The sequence below is a fragment of the Sceloporus undulatus genome, chromosome 2 (assembly GCF_019175285.1).
Source record: "Sceloporus undulatus isolate JIND9_A2432 ecotype Alabama chromosome 2, SceUnd_v1.1, whole genome shotgun sequence".
Taxonomy (NCBI): Eukaryota; Metazoa; Chordata; class Lepidosauria; order Squamata; family Phrynosomatidae; genus Sceloporus; species Sceloporus undulatus.
Genome location: NC_056523.1, coordinates 220,136,668 through 220,164,158, shown reverse-complemented (window position 1 = coordinate 220,164,158; position 27,491 = coordinate 220,136,668). Strand labels below are relative to the sequence as shown.

General features: G+C 40.6%; 1 protein-coding gene across 1 annotated transcript in view; it reads right to left on the bottom strand.

The window, feature by feature from the left end:
* The window catches only part of RBPMS (RNA binding protein, mRNA processing factor), a 115,361-nt gene that overhangs the window by 40,167 nt on the left and 47,703 nt on the right, over window positions 1-27,491 (bottom strand). The window contains exon 5 of the mRNA XM_042452554.1: window positions 10,919-11,072. Within this exon, the coding sequence (XP_042308488.1) occupies window positions 10,919-11,072 (154 nt within the window). The remainder of the gene's footprint in view (window positions 1-10,918; window positions 11,073-27,491) is intronic.

Below are 27,491 nucleotides of genomic sequence, written 5' to 3'. Positions count from 1 at the left end.
ATTATTATTATTATTATTATTATTATTATTATTATTATTATTATTATTATTACCACCATCTATTTATATAGCGACATCGATATACATGGCATTTTACAACAGTATAAAACATTCAATATAAAATATTAAAATACAATACTAGAATACTAACATACAATACTAGATCCCTATTTGAATTCTATCCCAGTGCTATGCCTGGAATCAGCTATCACTGCAGCTATAATCCTATAAACCTCACTGCCTCCATCCTTTGTCATTGGACAATGAATAAGAATACCCTCAGCGGTTGCAAAAAAAATGGTTGGTGAGGGGACATGAGGTCTCAATAGGCCTACAAGCTACTCAGTTGGTAGAACATTTCCCTGTACTCTTTGCAACATTCAAGTGGTCCTTGGTGGGGCAAGTTCATGTGGAACAGGGCCCCTGAAATGAAAATTTTAAAAAAACTGTCCTAGAATAACATGTAGGATTCTTACAGTTATTCCCACAGGATATTCCCAAGCAGGTGAAGAAGTACAGAAGCCTCCCAGGGCAGATTGAAATTGGCTCTAGGCATTGTTTTGATTATCCAGCCCAGCAAACTACAGAAAGCACAGCTCTTTCCAACTCCAGTTCCCATTCTCCTTTCTCTGTTCTTCATCCTACTCACTCAATACCACCCACCAGGGTTCATCATCAGTTCCCTGCCATTTGTTCAACCAGCATATAATAACAATAACAATAACAATAACAATAATAATAATTTGTTTTATTTATATACTGTACCACTATTCCAAAATCATAGCGGTGAACAGCAAGTAAGCTAATTAGCAAGTAAGCTACTTTGCCCCCAACAGTCTGGGTACTCATTTTAGCTCCCTCCTCGGAAGGATGCAAGCCTGAGTTCAGCTTGGGCCCTTTTGCTGGTCTTGAACTCGCAACCTTGTGGTTTCGAGTGAATGGCTGCAGTACAGGCATTTAACCACTGCGCCACCAGGGCTCCTAAAGTTTTCCAAGTCAGACAATATTGCGTCAACTGAATAAGTTTTTAAAGAATTTCCTCAAGTGGGTGCAAGCCAAGTTTTTAAATCACTGTCATAATCGTTTATTTATATAGCACCATCCATGTACATGATGCTTTACAAGTAAAACAATCAAAACAGTGGGTCTCACCAAAGGCATACCACCTAAAATATATGTGTATACACAGAGACACACAGACACACACAGAAGGAAGGAATGAATAATAAAAATATAAAACTATACAATACAATTGTAAAACCAATTCTCCAGATAAAATACAAAAAAGATACTGTAATATAAAGCAAACTGGCAAATACACATAATCAAAATGTATAAAATCATAACAATATTAAACTAAAATTCCAAAAGCTTTGGAAAACAAGAACATTTTTAATTGAGATGTAAAAATTACAAGGGATGGCGCAGTCTGGAAATGTTCAGGGAGGCAATTCCAAGAGTGTGGAGCAGTGAATGAAAAAGGATGAAGCTGAGCCAAGGAAAAGGAAACCCTTGGTTGGGTGAGAAGCTTAGAGCTCCTAGAACATAGATGTCGAATAGAAACAAGGGCTGAAAGACAGACAGGTGGGAGCTAGGCTGCGTAGGGCTTTTAATGTTAAAAACAAGATGCTTGTACTGTAACCAATGGGTAAGAATGGGTGGATAAGAATGAGTAACCAATGAAAAGAGATCAAAAGTAGGGTAACATTGGGGGGGATATCATTGTTACAAACCCTTAAGAATGAAAAATTCTGTAATTAAGGAAGGAAGATACGAAAAGAAGTAATTATATGGAAAGAATTTCTTTCAGATGAAAGTTGTAAAGCAAGTGGATAAATACAAATATCTAAGGTTACTCTGTCACATCATACCTATAGTACAGCTTGGTTACTGGGACAATGATAGAATTGCAGGTAAAGATTTGGAAAAAGAGTGTTCACTTATATTCATTTAAAAGAAGAACTGTTAGGAAGTCAATATATATTTTGTTGTCATTGTGTTAATTGTTTGATTTTGTCTCTTGTCTGTTATTGGTTAGAGGTGGGAAGAATGTGTGGGCTTATGTTATTTTTATCATTAATGTTTAATATTACTAAAGTGGGGTAACATGATCAAAACAACAGGCCAAAAAGATAATCTTAGCAGCAGAATGTTGAAACCAGATAATTATGGTGAGATAATGGAAGACCAGTGAAAAGAAAATTAAAATAACTAAGTTGGGAAATTATCAAGGCATGAATTAATGTGTTAGCAGAGGAAGCAGAAAGAAAAGGTCTGATTTGGGAAATGTTATAAAGAAAAAAGTTTACATTAAATGTTCATAGCATATAGATTTATTAAATATGTGTCACTAGAGAACATAAGACAGATTCTAACTTCATATTTCACTCCACTTTGTGTTTGTCACCTTCAGAAGTGAAAGCAGCCATCAGACTGTGATCATTTATCCAAGTTTAGTTGGCAGTCTTATTTCATCACGCTCCTTGTTTTGTGCTTCTTTCTATCTTCTATTATAATTATGCAATCATTGTGCTAAATTTGTATTTATTTTTCTCTATATTTATTGTACTTTATTTGTTTCAGTGTTTTAATAACAAAGCCAGAGTGGGAGCAATTTGGAGGGCTAAAATGCAAAGTAGACATTTGTTGAAACAAAGTACAAACAACAAATACAACACTGTACAATAGCAACTAAATAAATTGAAGAAACACAAGACGTTTGTCGAAATCTACTGGAAACTTCAGTTGAAGCACAAAAATCTACTACCTGTAAAGAAGGCATTGTCAATTGACTGCACCATTTAAGATACTAATAATACAGTACATGCTGTATTGCATTCACTGCCAAAATTACCAACAGCCACGGCAGAGGACTCAGGGCATGTTTTAGACTGTAACTCAAATTTACTTCAGTCAAGAACCATATGCAAGGCAGACTCTGGTGTGTAGGGCCTGACATACTGCAATGTTTTCACAAAGACAATAAACAATTACAACTCTCCTTGATTTTTCATGCCCACCCACAAACATTTAATCTGTATTGATTTCTTCTGTTTCTCTCCTCCTGATCATATTGTGCATCCTTCTTTTCTTGCAATAAACTTCAGAGGCAGTGAATATACAATGGCCACTTTCTCCTGCCAACCTTTTCAGATAAATTGGATCAGTCACTCAGCATGAGACCTACAAGAAGATCTGGAGAAGTGGGGCAATGGAGACAGGGATATGAATCCAGAATTCCCAATGCCAGGGGGCAATGCTATCAAAGGCTATTAAAAACGATGGCAACATGCCCCTTTGAATAGCCACTGGTAGGGTACAACAGCCTTGTCCAACTTAGGGGTTTCCACGTCAGCCAGGTGGCATGATAATGACCCAGACGGAAAATGCATAATTTCTGGAAATTTTAAAGCAATGGGGGGAAAGCCCCAGATTTCCTCCTTCTTTTTTTCTGGGGAAAAATTGAAAAGTGCAATAATAACACTCCTTTACAGAGTGACAATCATTAGGTTACTTTAGGAACATATAATTAATTATCTATAGTTTTGTTTGGCATAAAATTATCCAGTTAGCTGTATTAAAAGTACAATTTATTCAGAAGGTTAATTAAAAATTAAACATATTTTTTAATTTTTTTGCTACAACGAGTTATATTTGGAAAAAATGGAACTGTAAGGAACCTTTGAACTATAAGGAATCTTACTGCCAGTTTGAGTGGCCACCTTTCCCATTTGAGGTGCAGGCAAAACTCTGCCACAAAAAATGGAAGAAAATATTAATACAGTGCGCCCGCGTTATACATGGACATGTTATACGCGGCTTTGAGCATACGCTCAAAGCCATGCGGGATCACGTAATAATAATAATAATTTGTTTTATTATTTTTTTTGTTTTATTTATATACCGCTATTCCAAAGATCATAGCGGTGAACAGCAAGTAAGCTAATTAGCATAAATGGGGCACGCTCCCGTGGTGTGCGCCCCGCACGCTGCTGCACTGCAGGCACGAGCCCCATTCATTTGAATGGGGCTTGAGCATCCATGTTTTTTGTCTTATGCAGTGGGGTCCGGAACGGATCCCCTGCGTAAGAGAAGGAGGGCAGACTGTATAAGCAAAACAGAGAAAATTATTTTGTTTCTACTTGACACTCCATACTGAGAAAAGGAACCCAAAGGCGACTCTACAATGTAGAAATAACGCAATTTGACACCATTCTAACCTCCATGGCTCGATGCTACAGAATCATGGATTTGTAGTTTTGTGACACACCAGCACTCTCAGTGAAGATAGGAGGAAGGAACATCAGTAGTTTAAGATATATGGACTACTTCATATTCCTAGCAGAAAACATCCTACCCTTGAAACTATTACAGTCGGCCCTCCTTATAGATGGATTTAACATCTGCGGATTTGAGCATCCGCAGATGGCAAACCCGGAAGTTGTCCCGAATGGTGGGGCGCATGCACATGTGCCACCATTCGGGACTACTTCCTTCTCCTCCTTTCCTCTCTTCCCTCCCTACTCCCTTCCCTCCCTGCCTCCCTTCCTTCCCTCACCCTTACTTACCTTTTTGGCCTGGGCTGCTTGGCCTCCTCGCCGCCGCTGCCACCACGGGAAAAGCCGGGTGGGTGGCGGCGGAGGCCAAGCCTTGGCCTCCTTGCCGCCACCGTGGAAGGACTCGATGGTGGTGTTGGAGGCCTCTTGGCCCCATCAGCACTGCCACCAGGCCTTTCCCGTGGCTGTGGCGAGGAGGTCGAGTCTCGATGCTGGAGGGCTTCAAGGCCTCCAGCGCCGGCACCCGGCCTCCTGGAGCCTTCACCACTGCAGAAGGACTGGGTGTTGGTGTTGGAGGCCAAAAGACCCCCAGCACTGACACCCGGCCCTTCCGCAGAGGCGGCGAGGCCGGGTGCCGGTGCCGGAGGCCTTGAAGGCCTCTGGCGCTGTTGAGCTCCACACCGCCACCGAGCCTTTCCCGCGGCGGCTGCAAGGAGGCACAGCCGCCGTGCCAGAGGCCTTCAAGGCCTCTAGTGCCGGCATCCGGCCTCCTCGCCGCTGCAGAAGGGCTGGATGCCGGCGCTGGACGCCTGGGAGGCCTCCGGCACGGCGGCTCTGCTTCCTTACAGCCACCGCAGGAAAGGCCTGGTGGCGGTGCTGTTGGGGGCCAAGAGGCCTCCAGCACTGCCATTGGGCCCTTCCACGGTGGCGGCGAGGAGGCCAAGGCTTGGCCTCTGCTGCCGCCAACACCACCTGGTTTGTCCCGCAGCGGTGGCGAGGAGGCCAAGCTGCTGCACCTGGAGGCCTCCCAGGCCCAAAAGGTAAGTAAGAGGGAGGGAAGGGAGGGAGGCAGGGAGGAGGGAAACGAGGGAGGAGAGGAAGGGAAGCCAGGGACTTTTATTCCCAATGGCGGCACACGTGCACGCGCGCAGCCATTAGGAACAATAGGGACTTGAGCATACACGTATTTTGGTATACGCGGAGGGTTCTGGAACGGATCCCCCACATATACCAAGGACCCACTGTATTAAGGAAGGCAAAAGAAAATGCAAATGCTAGCTTTATATTGAACACACACACACACACACTAATGGCCATAGAGGAACTACATAAATTCAACCTAGACAATGATGAAATCAAAACAGGGCCGAAACAGACGGCCCAAATACACCCGCTTCAGATTGTCATTGGAGCATGGCCTTGAAGCCGCCCTGATGCTAGGTGGCCAACCAGATACAGGCAGCTTCAAGGTGCTCCAGCATTGCGGTATTTAAATGCCACACATCACCGGAGTGGCTTGACGTTGCCATGGGGCCGTGGCGGGGTGGCAAAAGCCACCTTTTTGCTAGCCGCAGAAGGAGCGGATCTTTTCTGCTCCTTTTTTTGGCTGGGTTGAAGGTAGACTGAGGCCTCAGTGTGTGGTTGTCACAGTCCCAATCTGTCTTCAGAAGCGGCATCTTCAAGCCGCCCCCATCTCACCAACAAAGCCATGATTTGCACTCTCAGTCATTTAGTGCTACTTCAGTGTATCCTTTGAGCTGAAACTGAGCAGACCCAGTGGATCAGGCCTTCCAGGTCAATGCACCATCCTTCCTGGTGAGCATAGGAGTGGTGAGTCACAAGTACATGAAGAGATGGACAACCCACCGAGAAGGAGAGAAACCTAGTGTAAGTCGCTCATCTGGAGACAGCTTTATTTCATACTTGTCTCCCTGAGAGTACACTTTTCAACCCTCTGCTTCCACCTTTACACATGTATTCAAAAATACAATGGCAGCAGAGGGGGGAGTAGTTCCATAACAGCAGCCCCAAGAATTGCCTCTCTGTGGAGCTGACAGAGGATGCATTTTAATTACACTGGGGACTAAGTGTTTATACTGTTGATTTTGAAGTAAGATAAACAGCGAAAAGTTGGCAAGAGCTAATGCAAACAACCTTCCCTTCTGCCATTCATTCCTAAAGCTTGTAGTCATTCTTGGAGAGAGAGACCAACAGGCCTATAAATACACACAAAGCATCATAATCTTCCCCAAAACATGTCGCCTAGGAGGAGTTTAGTGAGAATATCATGCCAGTGGGCATTTTCATGCATCCAGGATCTCTTGCCCACCCAAATAAAGGTTTTAGAAGACTGCTCCGCTAGTTCTTTAAAGCACTTCCTACGCAGTCACAAACATATTTTTCTGCTATCTTTGCCTCAGGCATTTCATCTTCTTCCCCTTGTCTCCCTGATCCATTGACATTTACGTTATTAGTTGGGAGGAGGAGCAGGGCAGAGACTATAAGGTACCATGCAGAGATGGAAAAGTTATTACTTATTTAGTTATTATATAAACAAATATTAGCCTTGAGCTTCCCAGGGGCAATTTTCCAATGTATGAATTATATAAGCAAAAGGAAAGCAAGGGACTGGGGTGAGTAAGTGAGTGAACTTACACTGTGAACTTACTCTGGATTGGTTCTCCAATGAGATCATAACTTTGAGATATCAGCACAACCCATATTAAGGGAACTCATGGAGTTACTGCTATATCTAACAACAAATTTGGTGGCCCCTGCCTGACAGACAAGCAAAGCAACAGCTCTACAGAAAAGTTATGTGCTTCAGAATACTGTGAAGACAGATGCAAGACAAATGTGGGAAAGTAAAGAAAGGAAAAGGAAAACCACAATTACCTGGCATTTTTGCTGCAAAATCGAGTAACGGAACCAATGTTACCTCGATAACAGTATCATCCCTAGCACATCCTCATCACTGCACTAAATGGAAACACCACTGGACTACTATGCATGCTTGAAGTAGCAATAAAGCTTTTGCTCTTAACCCTGTCCTTCTGCAGGCTTAGCCCTCGGTACCAGTAAGCTCCCTGTCTTGATCAAAGCTGCACACCAAATGAACTATTATCCATTGATTAGAAAGGCAGTGAACCTATTGGACAAATTGAATCAAAGCTTGAGGACTGCTTGTGGAACTTAGCATTTTCAGGCAGATGCATCTCAACAATTCTATTTGTTGGAGAAGATTCAAGCTCAAGCTCATATGCCTTGTCAGTTATTTGCCATCTTGTAAAAACTTATGGAGTCCAGTGGCTGGCTGTGATGAAGGTCCTTTAGTTCAGGATCTCTCTGCAAGTGACCTGGCCTCCTTCTTTGATTAAAAGGGGGGCTCAATTGTTAATTCAGTCTTGGTGAATGGATCTCCACCTCTAGTGCCACCAGTTGATTCGCTACAGGCATTTGCCCAGGCCATTTTTTACCATCACGGGCAGAGTTTCATTTTCTCCCTGTTACAGTCAGCCATGGCTCAGATTGTGTTGTCTTCTTTCCCCACTTCTTTCTCTACTGACTCTTGCCCTCCTTTGCTTTATACTTTTGCCTTTGCTTCTGACTTATATAACCCATTTGGGGAATTTCTTTTTAAAGGGTATTTTCCTGGCTGCTTTAAGCATGCTGTCACGTGTACCCTATTAAGAAACCTTCTCTGGATCCTTCCCTTTGTGCTAATTATCATCCTGTTTCTCTTCTACCATTTGTTTCCAAAATTTTGGCGAGAGCTGCCCTTTCGTAACTGATGCCTTATTTGACTACACATGACTTTCTTGACTCATTTCAATCAGGGTTTCATATAGGTCACTCCACTGAAACTTCCTTGATTCATGTAATAAATGATATTCCAGTGGCCAAGGCTCAGCATCAAATATCTGTGTTGATTCTGTTGGAACTTTCTGCAGCCTGTGATACTTTGGATCATCAGGTTTTACTATTAAAGTTGACAACATTGGGAAGAATGGGGAACGCTTTGTCCTGGTTTGAATTTTGTTTGATTGTTATGCCACTGTTTCATTTCGGGAATCTATGTCAAAAGGTTTTCCTGTAACTGTAGGGGTATCACAAGGAACAGGATTGGATCATCTTATTTTTTCATTATATATCCTCCCTCTTGGATTTTTTTATTTCAGATTTGGGTTTTCAGTTTCATATTAATGCAGATGATATACAGATTTTCCAGAGTTTTAAATTAATTCACGCCTCTGTGTGTAAGTCCGTGATGGACTGCTTGTTGAGCGTTTCTTTGTGGATGACCACACACCATCTTAAGCTGAATATGATTTTGATGTTTCAGCCTGACTTTCTGTAGCCCCTCTTTCATGCCATCCACTGTGTTTGCTCAGTGGTTCCTGTTTTGGTTGGCAGGAACCTTGAAGTCTCCTGGATGACTGTTTGTCCCTGTGCCTCTTTATTGGGATTCTAGCAAAAGCATGGAATCGCCATCTCTTGAACATCTATAGCAGGGGTAGGCAACCTTTTTGACCTGGGGGCCGGGTTGGTGTCCCTCAGACAACTGGGGGGGCCGAAGCCAAAAAATAAATAATTAAAAAATTAAAAAAAAATTATATAAATAAATAAATGTAGGACAAATTTTTCAAATGGAGGACTTTTTTTTTTTAAAGGAAATGGAAGACACGCGAAAAAATTTGCTAATTTTTAAAAACATGTTAATATAAATGCATGTTTCTGAGGCTTCTATAGACAATTGCCCCCCCTTGCCCACCACTTGCTCGCCTCCTCCTGATAGGCCAAAGGCCCCGGCGGCAATTGGTGGCAGGACCGGGCTGGGGCCAGTCCCAAGGCCTCGCCGGGCCGCAGGTTGCCTACCCCTGATCTATAGGATCAGTGGCTTCTTGACCATTGAGACTGCCCACCGGTTTGTCCACGTTTGTCATGCCTGGATTACTGTTGCTGATGGATTTGCCTTATTGCTGTCTTTCCGGTGAGCCACACCAGGCCCTGACATTACCATCTTTTAGGCATCAGATTAAGATATTTCTCTATGCTTAGATACTTAATGGGATGTGACCAGCCACTTTTGAGACACTGTCATTATGCCACTTGATTATCCCTATGATTTGTTATTTTTGACATTGGTTTTTCATATCACATTGTTTGTATTACTCATTCATAACTTCTCTCTTTTTTAATTGTTGTAAGATGTTTTGACTAATTTTTTAGAGGAAAGAAGTGTCTTATAAATTTAATAAAATAATAATTTAAACAGTAAAGACACTTACTCTCTGCTTTTTTTGGCTTTACGAGTAACTTACCTGTAAGACTCTCTTGATTCTATCTCAGGTGGTGAGAAACATTTTCAAAAGCTTTTGGATATCCCAACTGCATGCCATCTAACCACATCACTTTAATGTTTAAAATACATACACATGAACAAACTCACACAAGAGAGATTTTCTATTCCCCCTCCCTCATAATAATTCAGCAGCACTCATTTCTAAGACACATACAACTTCCAAAACAAAACCTTAAAGATACTCTGTAAGTGTTGCAGCAACACTGATTCCCAAAGTTGATTGGCTGATTTAAATCACATATCTTTTCCTATTATTACAGTATTAATAATGTGATTAATATCTCTTACTCTTATTAACATTCATTAATAATTGTTGCTGTTGCTGTGTGCCTTCAAGTTGTTTCTGAATTATGGAAGCCCTAAGGTGAAACTATCACAGGGTTTTCTTGGCAAGATTTGTTCAGAGGAGATTTGCTTTTACTGCCTCTGAGACGGAGATACATCAAGAATAAGGTAGTATTGCTTCTAATCGCCTCATCCTACCTACATCTTACCTATATTTTTAATAAATACAGCAAGTACAGATTCAGCTGCTCTACAATGTAAATCTTTGAGGTGTCAGAGATACTTGGATGTATCATGTTTTTTTTTCCAACTTTCAGGGATATCTGCGTTGCTGATATGACGCTAAGCATTTGGCTGACAGATGCTTGCCCTGCCCAATCACACACAGAGCCAGAACATCATTACAATTACAGTAATGGGCTTACTGCATATACTCATGTATACAGTAAGTCGAGAAATTTAGGTTTAAAAAATTGACCTGGGTCAACGTATGTATGGGTCAATACGGTACTTGACCCAACGCTCTCTTCAGCTGGGCTCCCTCCGCAGGGTACAAACCAGCTGGGGAGAGGCTGGGAAGGGCAACCGACTGCCCTGCAGCCTCTCCACAGCAGGGCTGCCTCCTGAAGTCTGACCCTCAACTTATCCACGGGTCATACCAATACCCATAATTTTGGCCCCAAAAGTTGACCTCAACTTATACACGTATATACAGTAATCTGCAACTGAATTTAGCTAGATGGAGTCAACGAGAAAAGAATTTAGGTGACCCATGTAGTGAAATAAATTATTCAGGCCAAGATCCATATACACTCCTAATGAGAGCAATGAGAGGTGAAGTAGTTTCCTGCTGAAGTAAAAACTACAGCTGTTTGACAATCAAAATACAAATATGCTACAATTCACTGAAGACTCAGCTCCTGAGTTTGCTTACTGATCTGTAATGAAACAAGACTGCCCATATGGGCGCGCGCACACACACACACACACTTACATGACTCCCTGGTGATGAACTGAGGTACAGTGTTGGGGGTGACTGGAGTGCTGGGATTTGGTGTTCCCACTAATTTACTCTTAGCCATCTTCGTGTTGGCCTTAGCAAACTCTAGCCGTAGCGTCTGAGGAATTTCTGGGTCAAATCGGATTCCCTTTTGCAGAGAGAAAAATAAGCAGAAGAAGCAGGGTCAATTACTTACGCACTAGTAAAAATATACTCAGTGTGCATCAAAAGGTATTATCACAAGATTGCACACATGTAGCATCACAACACAGCTGCAGCATTATAAGAATTTTAAAAAGGGGAGGAGACATGACATCTTTCGGAGAAATAAAAACTAACAGGAAATGCCATAAATAAATCACTGTTGGAAATTTAAAAAAAAAAACCACACACTCAAGGGGTCCAGAAGATAATTTCCACTGTATAAAGTTCAACTGTGGCTGTGGTTACAGTTATGATTATGATTATTTTAAAGGCATTCAAGACTAAGAACACCAATATATTTTTTCTTTTTTCTTTTTGTTTGTTTGTTAACAAGACTTCTAAACTGCTATTTTTGGAATCAGAAGTCCTTGCAAGGCTGTGTAATAAAGAAATAAACAAAACATACGATAAGAATGCAATGATTAACAAAACCAGAGATTCTGGGTGAGAAAACAGGATGCTAAGACACTGAAAAGGCCAATTCTAAGTAAGAAAATGGGTTAGAAGAGCCTTATACACATTTGCAAGATGTGACAGAAGTGGCTAAAGAGAAGCACGTAAGGAGACAAATAAGCTTGCATGTTATATGCTGATATTACCTTTCAAAACATTTTAGGTTCCATTAAAAGGAGGAGTGTACATAGAACTTGGAAAGATGCTATTTTTGGACTACAGTTCTTAGAATTCCCAGGCTGCTTGCGAGATTCTAGAGCTGAAATCCAAAAACGCCACTTTTCCAAGCTCTCATTTCATAATTCAATGAAGATTCTAAGAAGATAAAAAGGAATTCGGATGAAATTTCAGATACAGGTGGCCTAAAAAGCAAATCCTGAGAAGGATTGGCTAAAGAAAATGGAACCATAAGCCTCTTGGAGATCCAGACCAGCTGTTCTGCCTATCTTAAAGGTTTACAAATACAATCACTGGTACATTTTTATATTATTTTCCAGGAAGAAATGTATGTGTTACTGTCTTGCAGCAAGAAGGAAAAAGGGTCTTGGGGGCTCCTTAAAGACTAAAGAATTTATTACATCATGAGTCTTCATGGGCTATGACCCACTTCATCAGATGTATGAAACGTAATCCAGAATGTCAGTTATGTTTACATAGATCAGGAGTGAGATTGTAGGCTGAGGAACTAAATGCAGTGAGCATCAACAATAATGTTTATACTAAACAGTAGGAAAATCTGTAACAATCGGAGATAGCCTAAATATTCTGAAGGCACCAGATCCTGTCTGATCCAGGAAGCTAAGCAGGGTGAAGGCTGGATAGTACTTTAAACTATCTCTGAGGAAGCATCCACACTGCAGAGGTAATCCAGTTTGACATCACCTTGACTGCCATGGCGCAATGTTATGGAATTCTGGGATTTGAAGTTTTGTGGGACATTTAACCTTCTCTGTCAGAGAACTCCAGTGCTACAACAAAGTGCAATTCCCAGAGCACTGAGCCATGGTAGTTAAAACGGTGTCAAACTGGATTATTTCTGCAATGTGGATACAGTCTGAGACTATTCCACCTTGGCTTCAAACCTTGTCAAATGAAAGCTGGGTACTAGTTAGGAATGTTTTCCACCTAAAGACTGAAACTGGTAGTGCGCTCTTCACAGAGAGACATTAATTACAGTCAGTCCTTCTTATCCATGGATTTAAGCATTCACAGCTTGAGAACATTTTAAAAATATATAAAATGCAAAAAGCAAACCTTGACTTTGCCATTTTATACAAGGGACACCATTTTATTACGCCATTGTATTTAATGGTGCCTGAGCATCCATGGAATTTGGTATCCATGGGGGATCCTGGAACCAACCCCCCCCCCGAGGATACCAAGGGCCCATTGTAGTTTTATTTTAAAAAGTGAAACCCAAACAGCCCCCATTCTACAATTCCATTTGTATGCATTCCAAATTTCCAGCTTCTAGTGTTCGAGCTTCTACTTTAAATATAGAATCATAAATTCAATCATCAAAAATCAAATATCAAGGTTCTAGTTTAATCACTGAATCGTAAGAGTTGGAAAGTGCCTCATGGACCACTGAGTCCAATCCCCAGCTGTCCAGCCTCCTTCTGAAGACATCCAGAGAAGGAGACACCACCACCGCTCTAGGAAATTGGTTCCACTGCCAAACCTGTTGACATACTTATTGTCAAGAAGTTCCTTCTAATGTTCAATCAAAATCTACTATCCTATAACCTAAAATCATCAAACCTGGTCTTATCTTTTGGGGCAGCAGAGAACAGGTCTGCACACTTCTCTTGGTGACAGCCTTTGAGGTATCTAAAGAGTGCAAACTGAACATGCCTAGCTCCTTCAACCTCTTTTTATCCATACCACTTATCATTCTTCATGCAAAGGCATCTCATAGCACCTTTGAAACTAACTGACAGCATGAATTTTCGTAGACTTGAGCTAACTTCCTCAGGTGCATGTTTGGAATGAAGACTCCAGAGATAGACCTATATAAGCAGTTTGTATGTGAGAATGTCAATTCAAATTCAAAAGCTTATGGGTATGGAGATGAGGTGACATGTTTAGTATTAATGAGGGCCCGTTGAGGGAAAAGGCTGTTACAGTGTTGCATAAAGTCATAGAGAGTAGATAACCATATGAATGAGTGTTAGAATATAGTGTGTGTGTGGGGGGGGGGAGGCAGTGATGTGATGACCTGGTCAAGGGGACCCTCATGAGTATGAGAATGGGGATTAGGTAGGGTTGAAATGTGTGTAGTGTGTGTAGGAAACCATTATCTCTGTTCAACCCATACATTGTAGTCTGTGGATGCATTCCAGTTCTGCTATTTCACTTTCCAGTCTTCCCTGTATGGCCATCTATGTTTCACCGTTAGAATTGGCAAGAATGCCACCTGCACCACAAATTGTTAACTAAATAGTTAGCAAATACTACATTACCCAATTTGCTCTTCACCAAAATCATAGTGCTTTTCGATTTTTGCAAAATAACTTCTTGCTTTTTGTTAATAGTTCAGGGCTGAACAATTACAAGGTTTAAGTCACAATTCCACTCAATAGTAATTCGAGTGGGATGAATTATGTTAAGGTGTTTTTCAGGCCAGCCTCAGTAACTTGATCCTAATAATAATGGAGAAACCTCATTGCTGAAATCAGTCTTTTTAATATAGCTGTAAACTTTGGAAAACTTCACAAAGAGACACTTGGCATGTAAAGATCAGAGCTAAATTTTTAAAATTTGTACCAAAATCGAGGTGGATAATCAGAGATGTGTTTGTATAAGCATGTCAAGGTTTAATTTTCACTACTCTAAATTAAAATAAATAGGGAGGAATCACTGCAAGCATGATGTATTAAAACCTAAGAGATGATTATAAACTAAAAAATTAAAATGTGCTACAAACTGATTTTGAAACGTGCTTATGTTATGTAAACATAACAACAAATAAAACTATAGTTAGTGTGTTCAACTGGGATCTGGGAGATCAAAGTTCAAATCTCCAAAGAGCCATGAAACTTGCTGGATGACCTTAGGCCGCTCAATGTCTCACCTCACAGGGTTGTTGCAATGAGCAAGTGGTTCATTTATGCTATTTTAAGCTCATTACAGGAAGGATAGGGTATAAATGTTAAAAATAATTACATGACTCAGTATTTTTTTCCAAAGGAGGTTTTTCACCCCACAAAGCAATTTACAGAATATTTAGTTGCAGCAATATTTGTAAATAAAATCTGCTCTCCACATTTGCGGGATTTAGGGGAGCAGGATCCCCATTAACAGGAATATTGTAAGCCCCTCGCTCAAACATGCACGCTACAGACATCTTTCCAGCCAGTGGCCCCAGCCTGTAGGAAGAGGAGGTTGAGATAGTTAAGCAGCATCTACAAAATTGTGAATTGTAATCAAAAACATGAAAGAGAAACCCGTGAATGAGGAGGGCAGACTGTACAGCTGACATTATCCAAAGAGAGAATTAAAATACTATGCTGTTTGCCTTCAAGTCATTTCCAATTTATGGTGATCCTAAGGTGAACCTATCATGGGATTTTCTTGGCAAGATTTCTTCAGAGAAGGTTTGCCATTGCCTTCCCCTGAGGCTGAGAGAGCATGTGACTTGCTCAAGGTCAGCTAGTGGCTTTCACGGCTGAAATGGGAATCAAACCCTGGTCTCCAGAGTTGTAGTCCAAGGTTCAAACCACTACGCCATGCTGACTCTCAAATATACTATTGATCCAGTTTTTAAAAATCACATAGGTTTTTGTTTGAGATTAATTCTATTTAAAAATATTTTTGTAAATGTAGATATTTGTAAGAATGCTTCTTTATGTTAAAATATTCATAGAGTACAACAGTTTAGGTCAGGGGTAGGCAACCTTTTTGAGCCGGGGGCCGGGTTGCTGTCCCTCAGACAACTGGGGGGCTGAAGCCAGAAAATAAATTAAATAATTTTTAAAAAAATTAAATAGATAAATAAACCGGGACAAATGTAGGACAACATTTTCAAATGGATGACACTTTTTTTAAACAAAAAATGGAGGACACGTGAAAAAATTTGCTGATTTTTAAAAAATGTTAAGATAAATGCATGTTTCTGAGGCTTCTATAGACAATTGCCCCACCATACCCCCTCGCGTGAGAGGCCAAAGGCCCCAGAGGCAATCAGTGGCAGGACCGGGATGGGGCTGGTCCCAAGGCCTCGCCGGGCTGCATCCGGCCTGCGGGCCGCCGGTTGCCTACCCCTGGTTTAGGTAATTCCAAGGTTCAAAGGTGTTAAACCAACAAGTGGTATGGGCAACTTGGAAAATATGGATTTTCTTTGCATCCAGACACCCTCCAGTTTTATATACTAGAGGCCACACAGAGCTGTCGCATCTCTCCTAGGAAAATGAATTCTGAAGGTACTTTGCTAGAATCCATGAATGAATCAATCAACTAATGAGCTGGAGACAAAGTTTTAAGGGACAAAGGAAAAGGGAAGGAAAGAGGAGGGTTTTTGAAGGGAAGTCTTTTTTCTTTCTTTCCAAAGCTCAAAACAGAGATGTGAGGGCTTTAATGGATTAGATTTTTCATCTTAATTGTTATCCATGTCTTTTCAATTTAAAAACAACTGAATTAGAATTTTTAGCATGCTAAAAATTTCATTGATGCATTCACTCTTTTCTAGTAATTTTAATGGACTATAAAATCTGCCTATGTTGTACTTTTCAGGTCCAAAACATTTGATGACTCCACAACTTGGTGATTCAGGACAAACCACAGAATATCACAGGTATGAAAGTTAAGCCTTAAAAAACCGAAACTCTGCATTTTAAAATGTTTGTTAGAATTGGAGATGGAATAACTGATGATCTGTCAACAAAACAACAAATACAAGCCCATCTGGAGCACACACTGAGATGGAAGCAGAGTTGCAAGCAGTTGTCTTTACAGGTGTCCCAAACCTAATTTCTAAAGGAAATAATCAACCTCTTTTCTTTTTACAATGTTATGTTGCCCTCAGAGACAGGACACTAAAAATGACACTAATAGTGCCACTCTATTCTGCTTTGGACAGGCCCCACCTGGAATACTGTGTCCAGTTCTGGGCACCACAATTCAAAAAGGATGTTGAGAAGCTAGAGCTTGTCCAGAGGAAGGTGACCAAAATGGTGAAAGGTCGGGATACCATGCCTTATGAGGAGAGACTTAGGGAGCTGGGTATGTTTAGCCTGAAGAAGAGAAGGTTAAGATGTAATATGATAGCCTTGTTTAAATATTTGAAGGGGAGTCAATTGAAGATGGAGAGAGCTTGTTTTCTGCTACTCCAAAGACTAGGATTCAAACTACAGGAAAAGAGATTCCACCTCAACATTAGGAAGAACTTCATAATGGTAAAGGCTGTTCAATAGTGGAAATATGCTCCCTCGAAGAGTGGTGTAGTCTTCTTCTTTGAAGGTTTTTAAACAGAGATGAATGGCCATCTGTCAGGAGCAATTTGACTGTATTCCTGCATGGCAGATTGGGGTTGGATTGGATGACCCTTGTGGTCTCTTCCAACTCTATGATTCTTTGACAAAAAAAATTGTATTTGGATCTATTATTTCCAAAGGTCACTTTTCACGTAACCATCAGGACACACTGGAATCTGAAGTACTTGAGCAAGGAGAGAGATACAGATTGATGTCCCAAATTCAATTAATTACCAGAGAGGGGAGGAAGGTAAACAAGAGCTAGGAAATGTGAATCTTTAGGGGGGAGAGAGCTCTGGAAATTAAATATTTAGAAAAACCTTGCGGGGAGATGAAGCAATAAATTAAATGTGAATTCTTTGCTCTCATTTTTAATTAAAAGCACAAACAGTTAGGTCAACTGGGCTTTCCAACTGATGAAATAACCTGGAGACAAAAAACAGAGTTCATGAAGGCTGTGAAAAAAATGGCACTGATAAGCTTTGAAGATCTATTAAGTTACCACAGAAAAAGAGGGGCTAAAGGTTCAGCCACCAGGCTTAGTCTGGGAAATTCAGTGTTATCTGAGCCCCTGAATCTGAATCCAATCTGTACATTGCAGTAAAAGGATGTGGAGGCAGAGGTTCTCCCCCATGAAAAAACTACAATACTGAAAAGTCCTTTTTAGTGAGATTTTTTTTTAAAATAGGCTAGGTTGTGCAACCCAACCTTTACCTGAGGTCTTCTCCTATATGGTAGAGCATCCAATTACGTGAATTTCCATCTTCAGTGGAATATGGGTGAAACAGAGATCTGCCCAGCTGACAGAGAACAAAACCTACAATATGTAAATTGCATTACTGATCTTCCTTTTCCCCATCTTCTTTCTGTGGCATGCCAATTGCCAGTTCTCCTGAATCTTTTCAGACTCACTGGACAGTGGTAAGTGTGTGTGTTGTGTTGGATACCTTCAAGTTATTTCCGACTTATGGCAACCCTAAGGCGAACCTATCATGGGGTTTTCTTGGCAATTTCTTTCTTGACACTGAACATGGGAAGCGTAAATGAATGACAAAGGAAAAACACAATCTAATTAATTAGCAAACACAGCCCTCCAGATGTTTTAGCTTGTAGCTTCCATTAGTTCCACTCAGCAGGGTCAATGCTAAGGGATTATCAGAATGGTAGTCCAAAACATCTAGAGGGTCAAAGGTTTGCCTGCTTGTATATGAGCCTTGATCTAGAACAGTTGCTTACCAACTCTGAGATACTGCTGGACAAAATGGACTAAGTGGAAGACACTCCTTGAAGGGTGGTGGAGTCTCCTTCTTTGGAGATATTAAAACAATGGTTGGATGACCATCTGATGGGGGTATTTTGATTGTGTATTCCTGCATGGCAGAACGGGGTTGAACTTGATAGCCCTTAAGGTCTCTTCCAAGTCTTCTATGATTGGATGAATTCTGCTGGCAGTAGCTGATGGGAATGGTCATTCAACAACTCCCAGTACTTTGGAGGCCCATGTTTGTAAATCAGTCATCTAAGCAGCACTTCTCCACTAGAAAGAAGCATAAGGAAGAGACCATTTGTAATGGAGATGCAGCTGGTCAGAGGCATGTGATGAATATCCTGCTCAGCTGGAGTTCCTCTGCAACCCCCTCTCTCCAGCTGCTTCCCCAAATCATGTTTATATTAGAAACAAAAGCCAAAAAGCACCTCCCTTGCTCTCAGTTTAGGAGTAAAGGTAGGCCCTGATTAAACTCTTGCCTGGAGTTTTGGTATAGCATTGTAGTTTGAGTGTTGGACTATGAGTTCAATCCCCTGCTCATCCATGAAGCCCATTGGGTGAACTTGGGCACATCACACTCTCTGAACATCAGGGGAAGGCAATGGCAAACCCCCTCTGAACAAATCTTGCCAAGAAAATCCCATGATAGGGTCGCCATAAATTAGGGTCGCCATAAATTGGAAACAACTTGAAGGTACACAACATAACACACAGACTGGAGCTTTTACTTACCACTATTCAGTGGGTCTAAAAAGATTCAAGACAACTGGCAACAGACATACCATAGAAAGAAGAAAGGAAAAGGAAGGTCAGCAATCCAAATCAAGTGAAATGGGCACTAATGGGATTCTGGAAGGGATCCCCTGAGTGAAACAATCCCCAAACAAACTGATGGGTGGATGGTTCACTTCTCTCTCTAATTACTCCTCCTTCAATTACTATCAGCACAGGCTTTTCCCTGCCTTGCTAATTTTCTATATACAGAGAGTCAGTCCACCACATCAGAAAAACATTTGAAGAGATAACATGATATGGTGTCCCCCCAAGGAAAGAAAACATAACTGCTTGATACTAAGGGTTTTTCCAATCCTCAACAAAGACGCTGAAGCAACTGTGCTGGAAAATTAATTTTTCATGTCTTAACTGCAGCCTACCTCAAGTGATACCATGCACACACATTAAAATTGATTTTTTTGTCACATGTATTGTATCTTGAGACCCAGTGTGGCCTAGTGGTTTGAGCACTGGACCACAACTCTGGAGCTCACAATTCGATTCCCCGCTTGAACATAAAAACCCACTGGGTGACCTTGGGCAAGTCACACGTTCTCAGCCTATGAGGATGGCAATAGCAAATCCCCTCTTGCCAAGAAAACCCCACAACAGGTTCACCTAAGAGTCGCCATAAGTAAAAAATAATGTGAAAACACACAACAACAACAAAAACAAAGGCATTGTATCCTTGGGCTAAGCATATTTTAAAGCAGTGGTTCCCAAACTTTGGTCGTATAAATGCTTTGGATTTCAACTTGACCAATAGTAAGGAAATCTGAGAGCTGAAGTCCAAAACATCCGTAGGAGCAAAGTTTGGGAATTGCTGTTTCAAAGCAAGCACCAACAGATATGATCTTTAGTGAGCTTTCAGGTTTCCTTGTTAATTTTAACCCAGAAAAAGACAGAGCTCAGAAACCAGCATAGTAGTTAAAAAGCCTGAAAGACTACAAGCCTAAACTCCCCCAGAGTCTGAGCCATTTAACAAAAACCACCACTTTTTTGTTCCAAATTAAAGTTTCAACATCATTTTAAAACCTCAGAAGTTTAAATGACCTAATTTGTTTGGCAGCAAAATCTGGGGCCATAAGCTTTAGAGCAAAGTCACATTCCTAAAACATCTTTAGCATCAGGACCATATAAGGCAGTCTGTATCCTGCTCTGCTCCGCTCTTATCCCTGAAGATTAGCAGAGCCAAAAAGACACTGTACATAGTAAAAAAAATATATGAAGGCAAGGAAATAGAGTGAGAAATCAAGAGTACTTACTAAAGGCTTTTATCCTAGGCTGAAGTGATTACTCCTTGAGTTTAAGAGGTTTTTTTTTACTCTTGAGAGTCATTAATAGTGAGTTAATGCTATACATGCAGAGATTATATTTTACAGAGGAGAATCCCTCCCATACACACACAGAGGGTGATCAGATATCCTCTTTTTCCAGGACATGCCCTACATTTCAACCTTCTGCTTAGGAAGAATTCAAAAATGTCCTCCATTTTGAGCATGACTAGAGGAGTTATTCAGACCCCTAGTAGTAAATAATCCTAGTAGACTGTAGTTTGGCCCCATTCACAATATGAAAATAATCTGGGATGAATCTGGGTTGAATCCTTGGTGTTCACACACATCCCGAATGCATTCAAGGCACACTTGCTGCCAAAACCCCACTTAACCTGGGATATTCGATACTGGGTCTTTTCCCGAGTTTTCCTGAAAGATCTGCATTGAGTCGCATCATCAGCAGTTTGAATATGCTTCCAAATTGATTCAGATCACTCATTTTCGTTAACAGAAGGAAGGCAGCTCCATTTTAACCTGGAAACTATGGTATGTACACATAACACAAGGGTTAAAATGACCTGAAGAGATTCACGAACCCAAAACTTAGTGGGAACAACGAACCCAAGATGCATCAGCACAATGATCCACACCTCCTCAGGGCAAAAAAAAAATAAAAAAAAAATGAGTGTAAATGCCCTCTTTGTTGTTCACATGAATTTCCAATACACCCAAGTAAGTTTTGGAGATGCCAAAAAAAACCCACTTAACCCACAATAATCAATCTCAGGTTTTTCCCCCAAAGTTTGTCAGCTGTGTGAACAACTGATGCAAATAGATCTGGGATAAACCGGGATAAAACTCTGCATACCTGGAATGTGTTTCGAACACATCCACATCATTGTCTCTATCTTTATTCGCAGTGCTGACATATTCGCAAACATACACAGAGATGTAGTTCCGATTAAAAAATAGTATGAACCAAAATGTGTGAGTGAGATTATTCATATTGTCGCTCTAAAAACAGCAACATCTGAATAAAGACTAAGCACATTCAGTAACACCACTGTTTGCTCTTCCCCTTCAAAAATGTGTCTACTCAGCAGCCTGTCCTCACTGGAAATAGAGCTATAGGATGGATCCCCCTAAAAATGCTTCTTCCTTTTTTCAGGTGTGGAAGGGCTAGAGTGGTCAGGTTTGAAGGCAATAAGGTTAGAGGCCCTCTTTCTTATATCAGGATTCATTGGGCTGGTTAACATGAATGGTAACAAACAGACGATTCTTCTTGGTTTCTAATGCCTGGATCAGGAATGTTAACTCAGGAATCCCATTTTGTCCACACTGCTAGACCTATCTGTCTGAATTGTCGCTGTGTATGATATTTTCTGCAAACAAGCTGAACAGATAGGGTGATAAAATGAATATACTGTCTGAATTTAAAAGAGCACTGAAGACCAATCTCTTCTGGCAGGTTTAATCTAGGTAATTTTAAATGGTGGGTTTTAAATGAGGATTGTTTTTAAATAAGGATTGCTTAAATAAAGATTGTATACATGTATATCTTATTTGTCCTTTTTAACTGATATGTGTTTTAACAGATGTGCTTTTAACTGAAACTGACGTTGTGTGATATAAAATTGTTGATATAAAATTGTTGCCTTGATCCACGCGGAGAGGCAGATAAGAAATAATAATAATAATAATAATAATAAGAAGAAGAAGAAGAAGAAGAAGAAGCCACCATCGAGGAAGGGGCATTCCTAGAATCATAGAATCATAGAATTGGAAGAGACCACAAGGGCCATCCAGTCCAACCCCCTGCCATGCAGGAAATCCAAATCAAAGCATCCCCAACAGATGGCCATCTAGCCTCTGCTTAAAGACCTCCAAGGAAGGAGACTCCACTACACTCCGGGGGAGTGTGTTCCACTGTCGAACAGCCCTTACTGTCAGGAAGTTCTTCCTAATGTTGAGGTGGAATCTCTTTTCCTGTAGTTTGCATCCATTGTTCCGGGCCCTGTTCTCTGGAGCAGCAGAAAACAAGCTTGCTCCCTCCTCAATGTGACATCCTTTCAAATATTTAAACAGGGCTATCATATCACCTCTTAACCTTCTCTTCTCCAGGCTAAACATCCCCAGCTCCCTGAGTCGTTCCTCATAGGGCAAGGTTTCTAGACCTTTCACCATTTTAGTCACCCTCCTTTGGACACGCTCCAGTTTCTCAATGTCCTTTTTGAATTGTGATGCCCAGAACTGGACACAATATTCCAGGTGGGGCCTGACCAGAGCAGAATACAGTGGCACTATTACTTCTCTTGATCTAGACACTATACTTTTATTGATGCAGCCTAAAATTGCATTGGCCTTTTTAGCTGCTGCATTGCACTGCTGACTCGTGTTCAACTTGTGGTCCACTTGGACTCCCAGATCCCTTTCACATGTACTTTCATTCAGCCAGGTGTCCCCCATCCTATATCTGTGCATTTCATTTTTCCACCCTAAGTGCAGTACATTACATTTCTCTGTGTTTAATTTCATTTTTTAGCTTTGGCCCAGCTTTCTTGTCTACTCAGGTCATTTTGAATCTTGATCCTGTCCTCTGGAGTATTAGCTATTCCTCCTAATTTGGTGTCATCTGCAAATTTGATAAGTATGCTCCCAATTCTGTCATCCAGGTCATTGATAAAGATGTTGAATAACACTGGGCCCAGGACAGAGCCCTGTGAGACCCCACTGGTCATTTCTCTCCAGGATGAAAAGGTGCCATTGTTGAGCACCCTTTGGGTTCGGCCGGTCAACCAATTACAGATCCATTTAACAGTTTCTTTGTCTAGCCCACATTTTACAAGCTTGTTTCCAAGAATGTCATGGGGAACCTTGTCAAAGGCCTTACTGAAATCAAGATATACTATATCCACAGCATTCCCTTCATCTACTAAGCTGGTAATTTTATCAAAGAAAGAGATTAGATTTGTCTGGCATGACTTGTTTCTCTGAAACCCATGTTGACTTTTTGTGATGATGCATTGCCTTCTACTGTAGATGTTCACAGACTCTCTGTTTAATGATCTGCTCCAGAATCTTTCCTAGTACTGATGTCAGACTAACTGGACGATAATTGTTGGGATCCTCTTTTTTCCCTTTTTTGAAGATGGGGACAACGTTTGCCCTCCTCCAGTCTGCTGGGATTTCTCCTGTTTCCCAGGAGTTTTCAAATATGATTGCCAATGGCTCCGATATTACATTTGCCAGTTCTTTTAATACCCTTGGATGTAGTTCATCTGGTCCTGGAGATTTAAATTCATTTAGATTAACAAGGTATTCCTCTATTATCTCTTTACTTATTCTGTGCTGAAATTCCCCTATTCTGTCCTCTGCTCCATTATCCTCAGGTTGAGCACCCTTTTCCTTTTCTGAGAAGACTGAGGCAAAGAAGGTGTTGAGTAATTCTGCCTTTTCTCTGTCCCCTTTTAACATTTTGCCATCCTCTTGACGCAGTGAACCTACCATTTCCTTCTTCTTCCTTTTGCTGCGGACATATCCAAAAAAGCCCTTTTTATTGTTCTTAACCTCTCTAGCAAGCCTGAGTTCATTCTGTGCTTTAGCTTTTCTGACTTTACCCCTACACATGCCTGCTATTTCTTTGAATTCCTTTTTTGTGATTTCCCCCTTTTTCCATTTCTTGTACATGTTCCGTTTCAAACTTAACTCGGTTGAAACCAGTTTATAACAAAGGCACCCAAGCCAGTTGTGCTTTTCATGTGAAATTTTGTTCTCCTGAGTAAGAGAAAACCAGTCATGTGAAAGATGCCTTGCAATTAATGGAATGTGAAACCTTTCTGGTCTTTACTCAATAGCATAGCAAATTTGTCCCATTTTGTATACTAACTCTGGCAAATCTTGAACACAAACCGCATACCTATCTATCTGGGAAGTATTGTGGGGGAATAGATTTCAAAAGATGGGCAACACTGTAAGCATGTCTTGGAAGATTAATGTTAAAAGAGGAAATTATTTTCTTTCACTCTGCAGATTAGACAAGTAAGAAAATTGTGTGCATTGGAATTTACTTTCTTAAAATCTTTATGCAGATACTCAGCAATGGTGATCCTCAGGTGCTTTATTGTTATTAACTTCTTTCACTTCTTTCCATTCTCCTTTTTTTAACATAGAAAAAAAAGTTTTTACAAAGAGCTCTGCAAAAATCAACAGTCAACAAGCTTTTATACTAAGATGGTTGTGCTATGTCAATTTTTGTGCCATAACAGAGGGCAAAGGAAAAGGAAACCAACTTTTGTACAGCTTTCCCACTACAATAGCAATTTTTACTGCCTCCAGGCAAGGGCCTCTGCATTTGTTTTATAATGCCTAAACAATTCAATATTCACTACAAGGATCCCAGGGTGATAGACATTTTTTAAAAAAGCATCTAGGCATTAAAAAAAAAACCCACACAATCCCAACAATTAAATCTACATAATAAAATGGAAAGGCATTATTCTCCTAGGAAAGAAAACTGTGAATTTCAGTTGTCCTAGCAAATAAAAATGATACAAACAGGTCACTGGCTTTGAAATGTAAAATACCTTTTCATGTTAAACACAAACCAGAGGAAAATCCCATGAAGCAGAACTGACCACTACACTTTGTTGCTTAGGTAGGAACTAATGCCAGATAGCCAGCCACGTGTGTAAAACTGAAGCTGAAAAGAACAAAAAGTCTGTATGCAGAAAGCCTCACAAAAATCTAAACCCCTACTACAGATTAACCTATGGATTCCAAATCACTATATGTCAGATTTGACTTTATACAGGAGGCAATCCAGATTACCCACACAACACGCTACTAATGAAAGGCAGGATACTCTCAATTCAAACTGTATATACCAGGCAGTGTATACTCCATCCATGTTTTGCATACACAAACTTTAGGGGTAAGAACGCCACACATGTGCAAGGTGTGTACTATCTTATGGTCCTTACTTCAAAGGGAGACTGCTGGGTAGCCTCCTGAGAGCAGAATTAGGGTTCCTTTATTGTTGTTGTGTGCCTTCAAGTTGTTCCCAACTTATGGAGACTTCTTGCCAAGATGTGTTCAGAGGAGGTTTTGCCATTGCATTCCCATGAAGCTCACAGGGTCACTCAGTGGATGTCATGGCCAAGCGGAGAATCAAACCCTGGTCTCCAGCATCATACTCCAACACTCAAACCACTATGTCCTACAGTATTCTTTATCCCACTGAATGAATGGCAAAAGCAGAATTACATACACACATTCTCACCCACATCCACTAAGAAGTGCAATGTAAATTTACTTAATCTATATGATATGTGTAGATTGCAAAATTCAAGTTTCTCTTGCACAGTATTTGTTTGGCTCACTGTATGAAGCACATAGATCTTTGGTTATGCAAACCTGATAGCAGATAAATTTTGATTGAATTCAAAGCTGTTTGAAAGCCTCAACAACATATCCATGCCTGCTTGGCCAGGCCGGCAATTCACTCCCAAAAATGTAGTGCAACAGATTAGGCCTGTATATTTAGTGAAAAGACAAGGAGTTTCAGGCAAAATACCTACAAGGAGTGCTACCTTCTTGGTAACAGTTCTTGTCCTGTTTGAATGTGCTTACTACAAATGCAAAACATGCTGTTTAGATTTTGGACCAAATTCTTGAAAGGTTATCTATGGAAGCACAAGCACATATCAATGATGGGAAGAATTCCTGTTGAGTTACTCCTAGTACTTGCATTCCTGGCAGTTTTACTTTAAAGACTTCTCAAGTATATTCTAGAAAATAATTTGAACAATTAGGTGCATTCATAACAAGTCCAATGCAAGTGATCCATGGGACAGCATATACTTAACAGAAAAGAGAAGATTTTTGAGAAATGACTCTCCGTACTCTCAAAAAACCACAGAGAAATATGAAAATAAAGATCACATTATTAAAACTGGAATTATTCCACTATTTTCTGCAACACTAGTTCAAGGTACTAGGATTTATATTATACAAGCCAAAACTGAGACATTTATGGAAAGCTGTGTCTGAACACAATACTTGCCTTTCTATATTGCTTTTTCTTTTAAGGATATCAATATATCTGCAGATACTAATCTGCATAGCAGAGGATTTTGAGATACATTCTAAGGTCTGCACTTAGCAGACACATCAAACTTTGTAAAAAAAAAATCCACACAAACTTGAAGTGCAGACCTGGACAAGTCCAACACTCTCCAGGGACTGTGTAATGCAGACTAAGATTTGTGGTAGACATCTATGAAACTTATCGTCCATTAGGAAATTCATACTGAAGTGTTCCAGGGTCCCCTGGAATACATCTGGAAAAGCAGAGGTCTAATAATTTTCAACAGGCGGCTGTGATCCTCCAGCTGTTTTTTACCTACAACTCCCTTCAACCCAGGCAGATGTGAATGATATTAGGAGTTGCAGTCCACAAATATTTGGAGGTCTACAGCTGTCCACCCCTAATTTTGTCATATATTCTACTTGCCAAACTAGTCAAGTAAATGCCTCTGGGAAGCCCACAAACTACTCAAGAAGGCAATCTCTACCTGCTGTCTTTGCTCATTGACAACTGGTAGTGTCAGTCATCTAAGGGGCCAATTCTGGAACCTGGAAGTAACATATAGCCAGATAAGTAGATACAGAATTCCTGTCTAATCTACTACCTAGTACTAACCCCTGAAACAGCAAACTTTGCTGTATTAGTCTGGAAAATCAGTATGTAAAGGGATCTTGTAACACCTTTGAGACTAACTGAAATAAACAAGTTGGTGGCATAGCTTTTGTACATGAATCTGAGGAAGTAGGCTCAAGTCTACAAAAGCTCATGCTACCTGTTTCTTTCTTTCTCATATATCTGCAGAAGTAGGCTCAAGTCTACGAAAACTCATGCTACCAACTTCTTTCTTTCTCATGCAACTAAGGAAGTGATTCAAGTCTAGGAAAGCTCATGCTACCAACTTCTCTTTCTCATGCATCTGAGGAATTAGGACCCAGTGTATGAAAAGCTTACCAACTTCTTTCTTTCAAGTTAGTCTCAAAGGTGCTACAAGACCCCTTTGCATACTTCCTGAATTAATTACATCTTGTATAAACAA